A 17,494-nucleotide genomic window follows, 5' to 3' on the forward strand; every position below is an offset into this window, starting at 1 on the left:
GTGTTTCCATAATGTAATAAATAGAACCTTATAGTAAGTAGCCTTTTCTGTTTGGGTTTTTCTATCCACTTTTTTTTTTTTTTTTTTTTTTTTTTTTGCTGCACGCGGGCCTCTCGCTGTTGTGGCCTCTCGCGTTGCGAAGCACAGGCCCCGGACGCGCAGCCTCAGCGACCATGGCTCACGGGCCCAGCCGCTCCGCGGCGTGTGGGATCTTCCCGGACCGGGGCACGAACCCGCGTCCCCTGCATCGGCAGGCGGACTCTCAACCACTGCGCCACCAGGGAAGCCCTCTATCCACTTTTCATAATGTTTTTGAGATTGATCTGTTCAGTTCACATTGCAGGTATAAGTGCTTTTTGTTTTCTGACTAGTGTTGTGTGTGGAGGTATCACGGTTTATCCATTTCAGGTTTTGCAATTATTTTTTGCTTTAAGGGGAAAGCAACACATAGTTTTAGTCCATCTGTGTGCCACGCTCTTGGACTAGGCCGTAGAAAAATATGAATGTTCTCTGACTTCTCAGTTTTTGGTGCTGTTGCGTGCTCCTGGAATGTATCTCTTTAGGACTGTAGCTGATGGTTTTATTTAGTGTTAATTCTTCATGTAAAAAAGTGGGCTCAGAAGCTGAAATCTGAAATAATCCCTAATTTGATTTCTTCATTTGAAAATGCTTCTTATAATGTATTAGTTTCCTTTGTTCAGAAAATGTAATGAAAGACATTAAATTTCTTTTTAAATAAACATGAAGTTCTTGCATTATGGCAAATGCTGGATTGTCAGTCCAAGCTTAGTTTTATTTTGTGTCCTATTTCTGTAAAATGAAATATATCCCCTTTTACCTGAGGAATGGTTAATTGTGGTTTGTGGAATTTGGTAGTATAGCAACATTATTCTGTTCCTAGCTGACTCAAGGAAAGTGTGGATAAGCTCTGCAGATCCTCACATTCTTCCTCCTTTTCAGGGTGTGGTCTTTAGAGAACAAGAATGCAGCTGTAGGAATAATTGGGTACCTTAAATAGAACCAATAAAATTAGCAAGGTAGTGTCACAGTGCATGCAGCTGTAAGTAGTGGTAAATTTAGAGTGTTCACAGTTCTTACTCAATATCTAAATGTAATTTATGGGGGCGGGGATGGGGGGAGATTTTGGAGGATCCTTGTAAATGGGCAATGCTCTTGCAGTTTGTATGATTAAGCGCTTATCTGACAAGCTAAAGATGGCTCATTTTGCCTCACCCAGCCTGGGGAGAGGTTGGTACTTTTACCAGCTTCTTGATAGCACCTAAGATGAGCACATAGGAAGGTCAGAATTGAAGTAAAAGTCTAGCAGAGGGCCCCTTTTGATGTGGCGTTTTGAAACATTGAACTATGCAGTTGGTTTGGTTGAATGTGGCTGGAGACTTGGAGGAGAGTGAATTGGGGTGTCCTCGGTGTGCACAGAATTTGGCAAAATGGAAGTTCCTTTTGCTCCACATAGTAAGTTGAGTCAGACATTGGCATCCTTTTTTGGAAGGGAAGAAAATTCTGATGGCTGGTTTTTGTTTTTACTTTGCTTTGATAAATCTAAAGGAAGTAATAATGTTTGTTAAATGTTCAGTGGTGTTGTGTCCCCTGGCTTAGTATGTTTTCTGTTGTCTGCAGCAAAGGGAGTGAAGTTACTGAGGTGGTTTTAAGGAGCCTGGTTGATGCTTATCTGAAAAATGCTTTGTCAAGCTCATCTCTTTCTGCCTCTTAAATACACCTCCCATTTCCTTGGGTGACTGGTTTCAACCTCTTTCCTGACTCCTCATTAGGAAAATAATGAATTCTAAATTCCTTCTACGGTGTGGGGTTACTTGCTCAGTAGAGGCTGGCCGTCCTTTGGAGCCTCGTGGTCAGCGGAGGTGGGCGCTGGGGCCCTGCTTGCTCTGCAGCAGCTGCCTGGGAGCCAGTGCTCACCCACATCCCCCAGAGCCACTTCTCACTGCTTCTTACTGTCATTTCCCTCAACTTTGTAATATTTTTCTTTTTTGATTTTTGTTTTATGTTAAGCTCCATTTTTTCTTTTTTTTTGTTTAATGCTAAGCTCCTCTGCATTTTAAAACTGTCTGAAACTTTAGTTGTATACCGACTTCTCCCACGTATGTTAAGAGCTTTCTCTTGATACTGTTTATGTTAAAGGTGTTTTTGGTTTTCTCCTTGAACAAACAGCATTTGCCCCAAGGTGTGACTCTAGCAGTACTTGGAGAAGGCCAGCAGCATCATTATCATGGAGTCTTCTGCTAGATTGTTCTAGTTCAGATTTTAGACTGTTACTTTTACTTAGTTGTATGGTCCTGGAGACAGATAATGGAATAAAAAATATTTCACTATTGTAAGCCTTCATTTTCTCAATTGTGAGTAGGAGTAGGTACGCACAACTTAGAGTGCAGGCTCTTAGTGTGTCATGCAGTGAGTCTTCAAGCATGGACTGTGTTGGTGGTCAGGTTCTGTTTTTCAGATGATGTTTTTGGCTATGGGCAGTGCTTAAGATGAAGGGAAGAAATTCTTATTTATTTATTTATTTTTATTTCTGTCAGAATAACCTTTGTGGTGTGTCTTCATCTTTCCCTGAAAGGGCTGAAAGTAAATAGAATTGACAGGAGAAAAATAGTGTGATGCCCTTTAAAGTCCTTATTTTTGAGACATCTTGATGGCAGATCCTGTTTATAGTGTGTAGTCACTTCATTGTGGCCTTCTTGGGCTTCTCTGTGAACTGAAAGTGAACGGAACGTACTGAAAATTTGTGGATGAGTGATTGGTGTATAAACAACTGGTCAGAGAAAGCATGTTCTACCTGGAGGCAAATAATGAAATTTCAGCTTATGTTTTGACTTTCTGGAGTTGGTTTGTGACTCTCCTGCTGCAGAAAACTTATTGAACTTTGAGAGTGTTCAAAAAACCTTAGTATGGATTGCAGTTGAATACCCTGTTTTATTTTACTAAGCAGCAGCCTCAGTCATTACTAATACCATTTATAGATTTCTTGTGAATTTTTATAGAAGACTGCCAGTTTCTGATGTGTAACTTCTCTGTAAAAGGATGTTTTGGCTGCAAATAGCAGAAAAGACAGGTCAGGCTGGACATGGATGGGCTGCTCAGCTTTGAAGCCTGAAGGTGGGATTGATTGAATCCAGTGGCTCAGGCCTCCCTGCTCTGCAGCTCTCTGTAGTCCATGTGTGGGCCTGCGCATACCAGCTTTGTCATTAGACTAGTTTCAGTGTTGGCAGCTCACACCTCACAGCTTAGGGTCACTCACGGAAGGTTAGAAGAGCCCAGAAGCTTCTTTCCCAGGAGCTACTGGTAAATGACTTATGTCTCTGGGACAGAATTGGGTCACATGGTTATTCAGAACCAGTATCATAGCCACAGTTTTGGGACTGTACCACAAGTTTCATCAATTGAGCAAATGTGGAAGAAGCTTTTCTTCAGAGCTATCCAAACAAAAACTTGTGAGTACCTTTAGGAAAGGGAGGACGAGGACTGGATGGTAGGGAACCGTGGCCACTCTGATCCTTACCTGGTTCCTGCTGTTTGTATGTGCTAGGTGAAGATTTAAGTCAGTATGTAAGTTACCTAGAGGTTCGTGTTTATCTTTGGATACCACTTTGTTAGGGAACTTAGAAATTGTTTCCTTAAATCAATTGAAAAAGGAGCTTCCCTGGTGGTCCAGTGGCTAAGACTGCACTCCCAATGCAGGGGGTCCCGGTTCAATCCCTGGTCAGGGAATTAGATCCCACCTGCTGCAACTAAAGATCCTGCATGCCGTAATGAAAATCCCACGTGCCTCAACTAAGATCTGACACGGCCAAATAAAATATAAATAAATAAGTAAATATTTAAAAAAACAAAACAATTGAAAAGCAGTTTTATTTTGGTCATGACTCATATCTTTTCCTTTTTTAAAAATTTATTATTTATTTTTGGTTGCGTTGGGTTTTCGTTGCTGTGTGCAGGCTTTCTCTGGTTGCAGTGAGCGGGGGCTACTCTTCGTTGCGGTGCGTGGGCTTCTCATTGTGGTGGCTTCTCTTGTTGTGGAGCACAGGCTCTAGGCGCGCGGGCTTCAGTAGTTGTGGCATGTGGGCTCAGTAGTTGTGGCGGACGGGCTTAGTTGCTCTGCAACATGTGGGATTTTCCCGGACCAGGGCTCGAACCCGTGTCTCCTGCATTGGCAGGCCTATTCTTAACCACTGCGCCACCAGGGAAGTCCCTAGATATTTGTTTCTAATGAAACAATTAAAATACATATTTTTTCCTACAGCAGACTTGTTGGTTAGTGCAGATTGAGTTCTAAGTTTTAAATGTTTTGTAGTTACTAGTATTCCTAGGAAATGTACTCTGATCTAGCAGTGTGATTTTTCTGGTTTGTAGATCCTCTAAGGAGAATGGGAGATGACTTCTCTATTGTTGAGGAAGAAATCGATTGTAGAAAGAACTTTTGCTATTTAGTGACTTTTTAGGGCAAGGCCCTTTGAGCCTCAGTTCCAATTCCTTGTTTATGAAATTGAGATATCTGCTTTGGCTAACTCACATAAGGTTAGTGAGTATCAAAAAACTATAGATAGTGAAATCTGATTGTGTTTATGTTCATGTAAGAAAGTTCTGCATTTGGTCTTCATTTCAGAAATCAATATGATTCTTTGCCTACTGCCCCTTGCCAGGAGTGGGAAAATGAGACTAATAAAAATCCCTTGAATTCAATTTCAGCTATTTATATAAAAACAGTTTTAAAAAAATATGAAACAAAGATGTCTACTGTGAGTTGTATGAATCAGTTTGTTTCTTGAATAAGGAAATGAATGTGTTGTGATTAAAGGTTAGATTGACATTTTGATGCCCTTGGGCTTTGCCTAACCTTCAAGATCATGGCCGTTTTCCACAGTGGCTTTGGCATCAGTAAAAGTGTTGGACACAAGACTGTCCCCACAGTTTTCTTTGCTCTGCATTTCTAGAATTTGGGTGTCTAATTGGAAGGTTCAGGAGTATTCAAAGCAGTCTTTGGCTGAGAGCCTTCTGGAGGCCATCTTTGTGTGTACGTTTATTATTTTACTGGACACTAAATTAACCAGTGATTAAAATCTAGTCTGGTCATTCCTAAGATTCTCCAATAAGCATTTAGATCTCTTCTACTTAGTGCAAGATGTGATAGGAGGGTTTAATTTTCAACCAAGTAACTCTTTAAAGTTCTCAAACATAAGAACTATATTTTAAACTATGTTTTAATGTCAATATGAGATTCTCTGTTTAAGGAAATAACTGAGATTGGATTAATCTGGGCGGTAAAGTAATTGGATTTGGCTTTCAGGATATGTTAATGGTATAAGACCAAATAATGCCCAGACAGTGCAAAAGCATGTATGTACCCGAAGACCTTAAATGTTAAATCTGCTTTTCTCCTCCTGTACTTCTTAGTCTGTAATAGTCTGTTTACAAAATACTTGATTTTTAGCGTGTTCTTGGTTGGTTGTGTTGTTGAGACTTGTGCAGAATTTTTGAGGTGAAATGATTGGTCAGTTGCATACATTTAAAAAGAGGTTCACAACTACTTATATAACTGCCTTCCTTCAAAAGTATGAATATTGAGTTTTCCAGCTTTGTTCAACTCTGTGATTAAATGCATCAGCTTGTTGCCGATCTGACTTGGGCTTTCCTTGTGTCCTCAATCAAAACAAATCAAAGCTCTTTCTTCGCAGGATTGTCAGGGTTTTTTTGTTTTTTTTTTTAAACTGCCTCATCTGCTTCCTTCCCTTTGGCTCTTGAGTTTTGTATCAAGTTCAGCTTTTCTTATTTGCTGTCTGGTTTGCTAGGTGTACATTTACATGCCTGCTTCATCTTACTTTGCACTATCCACGCTTGCTTCGAACTTGTTTCTTGTACCCCTTTCAACTTTTTTGTTCCTCTATACTTCCAGTTCTGGACCTGCCTCCATTTGGTTCTCGAAAAATAAAATGTCCTGAGTCATTCTTTTTGGAAACAAACTTCTCTGGTTAAGAGCTTGATTTTTAACAGCTCTCTTCGGTAGGGCAGCTTTGTAGAAACCTAGTTGCTTGTAGATCCATAACAGTGGATGGTTATCCTCCTTTCTGTGGTCCCATGGGATGGGCTTAGTTTACTCAATGACTCGATTTCTCTTAAAATGTTTCTAGCTCTTTCAGAATCACTTAAGGTCTACATACAAGTTTACAAGGTTGTCTTAGAGATTATGCATCCTTTAAGGTTGGCTTCATCTAAGTCTTTAAGACTAAGAGATGGGAAAACGCTGTATTAGCCTCTTAAATGGTATTTACCTTTGAAATGGGGTTCGTGCTTGTTTTGTTTATGATGAAATGAGAAATCAGAACACGTTGATTCACATTGTTACTTGGGCATTCTAGTAGTGAGACACTGGAGAAATTACTTCATTCATGAGTAGCTTTTTCTTTTAGACGCGTTTATTATTTATTTATTTATTTTGGTTGCACGGGGTCTTAGTTGTGGCAGGCAGGCTCCTTAGCTGTGGCATGCGAACTGTTAGTTGAGGCATGCACGTGGGATCTAGTTCCCTGATTAGGGATCAAACCCGGGCCCCCTGCATTGGAAGGCGGAGTCTTTTTAACCACTGTGCCACCAGGGAAGTCCCACGAGTAGCTTTTTTTATATTTGTAAAATTAGAAAGTTGTGATGGAGTTTAATATTTAAAGAGTACTCCTGTGGGTAACTTCTTTCATTTTTCTTTTTAACTTTTTAGCAATAAGAACTGATCGTCTAAGGAATAGGCCTTGTTATAAAGTTCTGTTTGTGCTGCCCTCTTGCCATCTTTTTTAATAATGCAAATTCATGCAGCTTGGGAGCCTCTGTGATGTCTGGATTATTGTCTTTCTGGGACACAGGTCTTCATTCACTGGTTTGCTTATCCTTTCAGCATCTACTTTAGATGTCGCAGACAGAATTAAAATCCAGGTTAGGAAAAGTAAGAGGAATGAAGATATATTGGTGATTTTCCTGCTAGCACAGCAGATCAACTAAAAATAAATTGCAGTGACTTAAGTTTGCAAGTATTAATATTGTTTTCAACTGTGTAAAGCCACTTATTTACATAAATAAAGGGGCAGGCCTCATTTTATTGAAAATCTGGGTTCAGTATGTACAGGGGGCGGGCAGTATCTACAGGGAGAATAGGAGACCAGTCTGAGAGATTTTAAGACAGGGTCTTTTGGAAGTGGTTATAAGTTAAAGAAAACTGTTGGGAGCTGGAAGCAGATTGAAAACATTCCTGGGAAATGAATGAAGCTTCTTGTTTCCACAGTGCTGTTTGGCTTTGTTGAGCAGTCAATCAGAATTAATTTTCCCTTATTATTTCTAAAATGTTTGCTACTGCTTTTAGTGTGTTTCCAGTTCTTGGTGCTGAACCTGTCAGTAGGAGTACACCTCCGAAATGACATGGTACATGCAAGGTGAGCACCGCCTGAGTGATTTGTTGCGGTGTATAAGTCATCTGGTGAATGATGTGAACGCTCCTGTTTAGAACTCCTGAGAATTCCTTCTTTTCTCAAAGCTTAGTGGTTAAGAACCACAGACTCTGGAACAAAAATTCCAGCTCTTGAATACTGTGGTAGAGTTACTCAGTGTCTGTTTGCTCAGTTGCAATGAGGGGACAGTTGTACTGCTCTCAAGGTATTCGTGTACCTTTTTTCTCAGGGGAAGCTGGGTATAGTGCCAATAAGCATTTAATAGTTCACCTATTTAAAATTTTTTTTTTTTTTTGCGGTACGCGGGCCTCTCACTGTTGTGGCCTCTCCGTTGCGGAGCATAGGCTCCGGACGCTCAGGCTCAGCGGCTATGGCCCACGGGCCCAGCCGCTCCGTGGCATGTGGGATCCTCCCGGACCAAGGCATGAACCCCGCGTACCCTGCATCGGCAGGCGGACTCTCAACCACTGTGCCACCAGGGAAGCCCAATTCACCTGTTGTTAGCATTACTAAATAAACTAGCTTGATTAGATTAAGTAAGCTTTTTTAAGGAAATAACATTATTAAAGTGGTAATTCGTTTAAGAATAAGTAGTCTCTGTTTTTATTTATTGAGTTTTTTTTTTTAAAGAAAAAGGCAGAAGCTCTAGGATTATGTGATGTGTTTACTGAATTTAGAATATTATGATTAGGTGTCAGGTATGATATTTTAAACATGAATGAAGTTTAGTTTAATAGATTACTGATAGACTTAAAGAGCCCCGTACTTAATGATATTCATTTTGGTGAACTTGTAAAATGGTGGTTTTCTTCAGGAGAGAACGCAGCTTGGCTCTACTGATCATCGTGTATCTTCTTCTTATTCTTTCTTCCTAACAGAAAGCGTGGATACCCATCAGCGAAGTTTTGATATTGGAATTCAGATTGGCTATCAGCGACGCAATAAGGATGTGTTGGCTTGGGTTAAAAAGCGCAGAAGAACTATTCGTAGAGAAGATTTGATCAGCTTCCTGTGTGGAAAAGTTCCTCCACCGCGAAACTCTAGAGCTCCCCCAAGACTGACTGTAGTGTCCCCTAACCGAGCTACTTCAACGGAAACTAGCTCATCTGTAGAGACTGATTTGCAACCCTTCCGGGAAGCCATAGCTCTGCATGGTAAAGCCGTTTAAACATATTTCTTTGGAAAAATGGTTAAGAGTGTGCCTGTGGACCCAATTTCACATTTAGGTTTAGGTCCAGATATATTGTCTGTTTTTTGTCTATTCTAGTTACTACTTGCTCTAGAAATGTTTAAATAGAATGTAAGCTAAGAACTTATATGGGCAATTTTTGAATGTTAGCCAGCCTATCCTAAAAAAAATGTTTTTAGAAAGTTAGTTTGAGCTGATTGGTGTTACAATAACAGCATTTTTTGGAACATTGATTAGAATTTATTGCTTTACACACTTATATTGTACATGTTTCCGTACTCTTCTGAGTCAAAGAGGAAGTTCTGTGTCTTAAGAATACTATTAAATTTATAATTACCTGGAGAGCCTAGTCAGTTACGGGCAAGTAAGGCAGATAACTGTTGGGCTAGTTCTCATGGGAACTCCCTTTGACACCTTAGGTTATTGAGTGTGCCTGTAGAACCTGAGCGTTGATGACCCAAGAGGGAGTGGACAGATGTAAGAATAATTAAATTGACTTTCCTTATGTCTGTTGTCCCTTAGGGCCTTGCTTTGATAGGACTGTTAGAGAACAGGTCTATCACCATCTCCCCAGGCCAGACCTGCCATAAAAAGACATTCTTGGCTGAGGGGTTTTAAGTATTATTGGAGAAGCCTGGGGTATGTAGTCAGTAAGTTTGTTGTTGCTTGTTCTCTAATACAGGCTTCCAGATAGAACTGGGAGATGTACTTAGGACATTCAATACTGCTGTGAAAATAAAACAACAAAATAATACTTGGTTGAAGCCAAGATGAAAACATGGATTGTACAAGTGACTAAACAGATAGAAGTAATTAGTGAGTTAGCTCATGAGTCCTGTTAGAAGTTAACATATTTCTGAGCCATAGTGTAGGTCATCTAAAATGAAATAACCTGGTGATAAAAGCTGGGATGTATACAAAGGGCTTCTATATCATCGAAGCTTTAATGCTTACAGAGATCTTGTTCTCTTTGGCAAACATTGATTCTTTATCTAAAACGCCATTCAGAACATGGGAGTTGGAAAAAGTGTTGTTTTTTTTCCCCTCCTGATTGTGAATTTGTTTACGATAAGTTAAAAACACAAAAACATTTTATTGCAAGGAAGTCCATGATGTATGGATGCAGTACGTAAGACTGCTTGCTGTTTCTAATGTAGTGGAATAGTTGATGCTGTCAGGAAGTTTGAAACTCAGGCAAAATAGAGATTGATCTGTTCCTACTGAATTAGTTTGACATCTTTTACCACTGTTTGAAAAAAATTACTACAAGTGTACATAGTTTGTCAGATTAATTTTAGTGCATGGTAGTATTTGATGTAGTTGTGTTTTCCTTAAGCATTTTGATTTCCTTTGTCATCAAGTGGATTTATGATTCATTCCATATTTCTCTTGTTGAAGTGTCTTTTTTTCTGTATTATACTCTACTATAGAAGGTAGTTTTAAGAAACATAAATGCCACTCTTGTTATAAAATCTTAATGCAGTTGTACACATTGTAAAAAGGGCAAGCTAGCAGCCCTCCCCCCTGCAACTACTATATTCTCCACATCCCATTACATTTTCTTAAATTGAGTTTATTTAACTTGTGATTTATTATTTTACTGAACTTTGGTAGTTTTAGTGGTGATGTAGATTTAGGAAGGTACTATTTATAATTTTGACTTAATGTTTAAATTGTGAGGGTTTAAAAAAGTTTAATTATAAAGCTATAGAAAAATAACCTTTCCCTTCAATAAACGTACGAAGTAGTGCCAATCCAGAGTACATTGGATTCCTAGGGTTCATAAACTGAATTCATGTAGTTAAAACATGAAGTTGCTATGCAGTAATAGGGCCCCTTGAAAAGAGTACACAGAAACATTATATACTGAGTTTTGTGTTATATTGGTTTTAGAGGACATAGCTGTGTTGGGAATGCTAGTCTGACTTGAGTATTTTTAGTAATTTGAATGATTTCTAATAGGGCATTGTTAACTAAATTGTAAAGCAGATTAATGACTAACTTTGTAACCAGGTGTCCTCATGATCTGATTTATTGAATAGCTGTAAATTGAAGTCAAAACTGTTCAGATCTTTTAAAATATATTTGGAAATTCATCTTAATTAGGGTACATACTGGTCAGAATTTGGTTTTGCATAGAATTTGCTTAGCCAGATGTATGAAATGTGAGGTCAAATTGAAGTTCTTGGGGTTCTACGTTGGAGGGAGAGTCTAAATTCATGAAATTTTGGGGTACCAGGGGGAGACAGGAAAAGAATTGGTATACTGAGGCTGACTTAAATTTATAATCAAAGCAAACATTAGTGTAGGAGTCATATTGATTTATTCTTATCCATAAGCAACCTCATGTCCTTAAAAGAGAGGACAGGGCTTCCCTGGTGGTGCAGTGGTTGAGAGTCCGCCTGCCGATGCAGGGGACACGGCTTCGTGCCCGGTCTGGGAGGATCCTACATGCCGCGGAGCAGCTGGGCCCGTTAGCCATGGTCGCTGAGCCTGTGTGTCCGGAGCCTGTGCTCCGCAACGGGAGAGGCCATGACAGTGAAAGGCCTGCGTACAGCAAAAAAACAAAGAGAGGACAGTTACCCCTGTAATTTTTTCTTTTTTTCTTTATCGGCTCACTTCCAACAAATGCCACCCATATGTGCTATGTGTTCTTTATATGAAGACAGATGGCCAAGATAAAAGATAATTGTAGAGTTTTTCATGTAGACAGTGAGGGTGTGATGATAAGATCCTTTGATCAGTACCCTCATGAGCCTTACATTTAAGTATTGCAATTAAAAGTACATCACTTAATGATTATCAAACAGTTTCAATCAAAACTGTCAACTAATGGTTATGGAGGTTTAAGGAATATAATCCAATGCTTTATTTTGGCACTTGTTTGCAACATATGTTGTTTATTTTCTGTGTAACATGATATCTCCTTATCTGGATGCTAAACTCACCAGAGAAATCAAAGAAATGTATATGCATGTGCTAAATTGATCTCTGTCCTTTCCTTATTCATCCTTGTCCTAAAATAACATTATCAAAAATTTACTGAGAACTGGATTAATAGCTGGCACCTTGTTTTTATGTAAATTTCAGATAGACCAAAAATCATCTGGACCATTTTGTGGTTCCCTGCCTGCCTTTCTGATTATTCCTCTCTTAGTCATCCTTTCTCTTCTAGAGACTTTTATTGTCTTCTCTTTAGGCTACTTTGACCTCTGACCTTTCAGTGACTTAGGTTACATTCCCCAGGGTTTAGCCTTTAGCCACCTTCTCCTGCAATCCCTTTAAGGGCCATTTCAGTCTTAATTTCCAAAATTGGTCCTTATAGTTTAGACCCTCTCTCCTGACTGCTAAAGACGTATGCCCCATTGTCCCCTGGTGGACATCTCCACCAGGGTGTCCTGCAGGTGTTCAGAGCGGACTCATCTAGCTTCAACAAAGCAAAAACAGGTCTTTTTTGTTTTTGTGACCTTGCCACTCAGCAGATGCGTACGTGGCAGATTCTGTGCGGTTTCTAGGTAATACGTGATTGAATAGGTGCTTCCTTTTCTGTTGAGGCCAATGCATACTTGGATGATTTATTTTGATGTCATATGTAAGGTGTTCTGGGGTCAGAAAAGGACATTTCACAGTGCGGCCTGGCCATGGGTTCAGAGAAGGCTATTCTGGAGGAGGTGAGTTCTGGGCGCTTGGAATAATCTCCTTCCTGCTCTTGCTTCCCAGTCCTGAGTTAACCCATTCACCAGTCCCTCTTTCTTGGGACCACTGGAGTGATCTTTTTGATCTTGTTGCTTCACTGAAAAATAACGTTTGTATCCCTGTGTCCTCTAGGGTGAAGTCTGAACTGAGCACAACATTGTTAAGACCCTTGTGGTTTGATCTGACCTTGGGTCAGATATCTTAGCTATACTGTGTAATCTTTTGAATGCCTTCATGCTCTTTTCTAAGGTTTCCTTCTGCCTGTTCATCCCTTCAGACAGATCGAACATCTGTGACAAAGCTTTCCTTCAGTTCTCCCGATTTTCTCCAACCTTCCCTGAGCTGGGTGTCTGCTCTCCCCTTTTGCTTTGCTTCCATAGCTATCCCTTCCCATAGACTGGGGCTACAGTGGTGCAGGGACCGTGTCTTGGAGCTTCTGGCTTTAACAGAACCTGGCATAGATGTGTTCTGAGCTTAACACAGGGATTCAGAGGTCTGCTCAGTCAACACAGTGGGGGCAGAGAACCTTTCCAAAGAGTTGAGGCTTATAGATCCCCAGGTGACTGCAGTATGAGGAGGGTGAGGAGAATGGAGAACGGAGTCAGGTGTATCTTAGTGCTGTAAAGTCAGCTCTTCACACTGAACAACTGAGTCTTGGAGTGGGGCCTGAGGGTGATGTACCTTTAGAGCGGTTCTTTCAGTGTTTACTTCACGTCAGCATCCTGCTGAGGAGGGTCTCATTTAAAACTAATACTTCCCCTGGATTATTGCCGTTTTATTGATGAAGAAGGCTTATTTGGCTAAAATAGACCAGGTCAGTAAATGGTAGAACAGATATTCCAGATCTGTCTGGTTCCCCAGTTCAGTGCCTCTACATGTGTACATTTAGGGTTTCTTCCCCCCAGTAGGGCTGGTGGATGGCATGGGAAAGGTCTCTAGGCTTGTTTTTCTTCCCTAAAGACATCAGACTATATACATAAGTTTGGTATTTCTTGCTGGGGTTTTTCCCCATAAGTGAGTCTGGATAAGTAGGCTTGAAGATGAATGGCTTTAACCTGTATTTCTGGTTCATTTTAGCAGGAAGAGTATTTAGGCTTTGTACATAGGCTGCGTTCCCAGCATGACCTTGGGCAAGATGGCTAATGTCTCCAAGGCAGTCTCCTCTGAAAAGGAGATACATAAAGTGAGAAGCAGAGTACCCACCCTTAAACAAAGTGTTCTTTGCCTTGAGAGAAGGAGGACTTCTGCTTAGTTCTAAGTCCTGAGTGCCTTCTTTGCCTCTGGATAGCATTACTGCAAAAACAGACCTGGAGGTCAGGTGGCCTTTGAGGATACTTTTTCTCCCTTTTCAGGAAGGGTGGCTTTTTAAATTGCAGATAATCATTCCAGAGGAAGGGATAATTAAAAACTTAGTGTTAACTACCTACTTGTATCACTTGCTGAGATCTTGAGCTTCTTTTATGTTGGTATAAACTGGTGAAGTTGGTGATGTTCTGTCTACTGGATGAAGAGATTCTGAGCTGATTTGCCCAAGCTAGTGCTGTGTCTAGAAAGCCTTAGATTGAAATCTGGTTTCCTCATTTTGGGTTCTGTTTGTCATCATAGGGATTAGGTAAAAAGGGTCCAGAGCTAGAATGGGGCACATATGTGGAAGATAGAGACCTGGATGGGAAAGTAAGCCGGGTGCCAAGTCAGACTTCACTCATTTGCTAACTTTATTAAAAACCTGCTCTCAGTCATTTCATAGGTGGACTTTGTAGGTTTTTGGCCCTGGTTCAGACTGTTCCATAAAAATTGGAGACACTTGGTTTTATTGGTAGTTCTAAAAGTCATTGATGGCATTCTTCTTGACTGTAGTACAGGGAACTAAAACCCCATTGGGACTGGGTTGACCCTCTGTAAAATTCATCAGTTCACACAGGGTCTGGGTGTTAAACTAGTCACTGGTGGGAGCCATTGCTGTCATTGGCATTTGGCTTTAAGATATCTCCTTGCTCAAGTTCAAGTTCCTTTTGTGTTTAAACAACAAAAGTTTAAAAAAGACAGTGGGCTGCTACATTTGTAAGTACTGAAAGGGTCTTAGGCAAATGCAGGTAGTCTAGCCTTTAATATGATATTGGAGAATTTCCCCCGAAAAAGGAAAGTAACAAAAGAAAAGGTTTTTGTTTTGTTTGTCTGTTTTTGAGAAAACACTGTGTGTGTTAAAAGATAGCTTTTTTAGCGAGAGTTAAAGTCTGAAGCTTTTTAGTCTGGAAAGTGTGTGTGTGTGTGTGTGTGTGTGTGTGTGGCTGGCTGTGGTGTTATGAGTTCTGATTTCTGCAATTAAAATCCTTCTGTGGAAGGTGCGGTCATTTAAAAATGCAAGTGTATCTTGTCATTCTGTAGCCTTTCGTATTTCGCAACATTTACTGAACACAGTAAACAGCCAAGCATTCTATTTATTAGAGGCTAGTGATAGGGGCAGGTGATACAAAGATGAATCACATAACCTCTCAAGGAGTTTCTAGCCTAATAGAATTGTACTATTAGACAGTTTGAAGTGTAATCCCAGGCAATCAGATTGAGGCACAGTGCCATCACTTTAGGAGTTACTAGGCTCTATATCTGGCCTCTCTTTTGTCTAACAAAGTCTTTTTCTGGCATATGTGGTGATCCTTAGTCTCTTAAATCATTAAATTGCTTGACAAGATTCTTGGATCTGGAGAGACTGGGTATAGGGCCATACAAGAAAAATGCATTCACTTGATACCATATTCAGGGGTGTAAGGTCAGGTAGGAATTTTTACTTTAGAAAAAAATGTAAGGCAGATTCTGAATTTGTCATAAAATGGATCCCTTCTTCTAGAGTTTTGGAAAGCTGTGAATTTAGGCAGCATGGACCAATAGGATTTTCTTGCTCCTTCGAGCCACAGGTTTTGTAGCTTTTGTTATTTTGTCAGAACATTCTTTGGCCTGTGTGTAGTAGAGAAGTTACCAAATTTCGGTGAGAACAAATCTTCCTGATAAAATTGAGATCTGTACATTTAAGAAGAAATTTGATTATTTATGCTTGGTTCTGTGTCTCTCCCCTTTTCTATCACTCTTCATTCCTTCTGTTGATAAAGCTAAATATAGAAACAAACATTGACAGCCACACAGATACTTAGGTTAAGTGCTTTTTAAACCAATGGTACAGTATGAAAGAAACTTCTTGGCAATTTTCTGTTGTAGAGAATTAATTAGAACTGACCTGTGGGGGATTTATATCCAACCACCTTTCAAAATCCCTTTTCCTCCTCTTGCCCACACTCCTAGCACAATGTGTGGAACACAGTAGATTCTTAATAAATGCTTGTTGAATGTTGCATTCTGCATCTTCTTGAAATAACAGAACTGTCAATAGTCATTTAATAGTAAAATGTTTTAAAAACTTATTTGGAAATTAAGATGTAAGAGATTAATGCACCAAAAGCAAATCTCATCTCTTAATTGCTTAAGATCGATTATTTCAAGTAACCTTCTTTAATGGAAACTCTTGTGAAGGCTGGAATTTTTAAATCATACCCTTTGTTCAGACCAGCCTCTGAGAACAAGAACAATTAAGGCAATTAAGATAGCATTAAATTTTTGATGAAAAGTTGGCATTTTCTGTATATTAAGATTAGATATTAGCTACTGAAGTTTCTGTGGGTAGGACTTAATTAAAGCTTCCAACATTAATAATACAAAACGGTTATGAATTTGCAGTAAAATTTTCTTGGACATTTTTTTCATTGAGGTGAAGTCCATGTAAGCCATGCCTCAAAGCCAGTTTACTCACCTAGTACTTCCTTAATAATCCATTGGTAGTTTAACATTTAAGTTTTATTTTTTTCCACTAGTTTTCTGATTTATAAATACTAATTTCTTGGAAAATTTGAAAATTTCCAAAAAGTAAAAAATCCAGTATCTTGTTTTCCCACTATACAGAGATAACTGCAGTTAAATGTTTGGTGCATTTTCTTCCAGTCTTTTTTTTCAATGTATAAATATTAAAATTATTTCATAGTTGAGATCATGCTGCGTATATGGTACTGTATCTTGCTTTTTTCATTTTAACGTCGTGAGCATTTTTCCCATGGCATTAAAACTGTCTTTGAAAAATTGAAAGCATTTTGGGCTGTCAGCATAACTGAAAATGTTTTCTTGGTGTGACACATGTATCTTTGTAATTGGTTTGATTTAGTGTGCTTTACTTCAATAAAAGTTCAGTATTACAATTTACAGATTGGGGTGGGGAGTGGTATCTACTTCAAATTACCCAAATCTTCCTAGTAGAATTCACCTTTCCAGGATTGAACTCCTCCCCTGGTGCACTTAAAACACGACATTTACACACAAGTGCTTGCTTGCTTAAAACCTCAGAATACAACTTTGTGCAAAGGGAGTGTATGTCCATTTGAATAGTGCATTTCATTTCAAATGCAAGAATGCCTGTTTCTTAGGGTTTCCAGTCAGAATGTTAATCACTTTGTCCAAGTTGTGGGGATTTCACATCCCCCTTCTGCCGGAGATGAGAGAGCTGGTGGCGCAGACCTGCAGAGGGTCCTGGACCTGTGCTGAGTGGAACCACAGTAAACAGTCTGCCTTGTCTCCTCCAGGGCGAGTCTCGAGTCTCGCAGGTGCTGAAGGGGGCTGGGAGGCCAGCAGAAAGGGTAGAGGCGGCCTCTAGGCCACTTCCAGGGCTGCCGGATGGAGGAAGGGAGGCTGGCTGGGCTCTGCATTTGCTCTTTCTGTGTGACCTAACTATGTGCTGGTAAACTGGAATTATATGTAATTAATTCTGAAAACAGGATTTTCTTATGACCCTAAGCATGACCTTGGTATGAAAATAATAGTTCTGTGCTACTTTTTAACACTTTGCCATGTAACCTAGATTCCTATAACTTGGACTGTAACTTTGTTTTAGCTCATGTGGGAGCTTTCTTTTCAAAGTATGATTAAATCCTCTTGATCTTTTTTCCACCCCTGCACTAATCCTTTAAAATGAATGCAGAAACTTTTAAAACTGATAAGTTTATCTTGTATTAAGCAATGGAGACTTTTCTGTCTAATCATACTACTTGTTCTACTGCTTTTTGTCAATTGATATTCCCATAGCCCTTTTGAAAAAGTGTGTTTTTGGTAG

General features: G+C 39.6%; 1 protein-coding gene across 2 annotated transcripts in view; it reads left to right on the forward strand.

The window, feature by feature from the left end:
• The window catches only part of C15H16orf72 (chromosome 15 C16orf72 homolog), a 59,279-nt gene that overhangs the window by 4,608 nt on the left and 37,177 nt on the right, over positions 1-17,494 (forward strand). For both annotated transcript variants that reach the window (XM_032606427.1, XM_032606425.1), the window contains exon 4: positions 8,342-8,617. In XM_032606427.1, coding sequence (XP_032462318.1) covers positions 8,342-8,617 — 276 coding nt within the window. The remainder of the gene's footprint in view (positions 1-8,341; positions 8,618-17,494) is intronic.

This window comes from Phocoena sinus, chromosome 15, assembly GCF_008692025.1.
Source record: "Phocoena sinus isolate mPhoSin1 chromosome 15, mPhoSin1.pri, whole genome shotgun sequence".
Lineage (NCBI taxonomy): Eukaryota > Metazoa > Chordata > Mammalia > Artiodactyla > Phocoenidae > Phocoena > Phocoena sinus.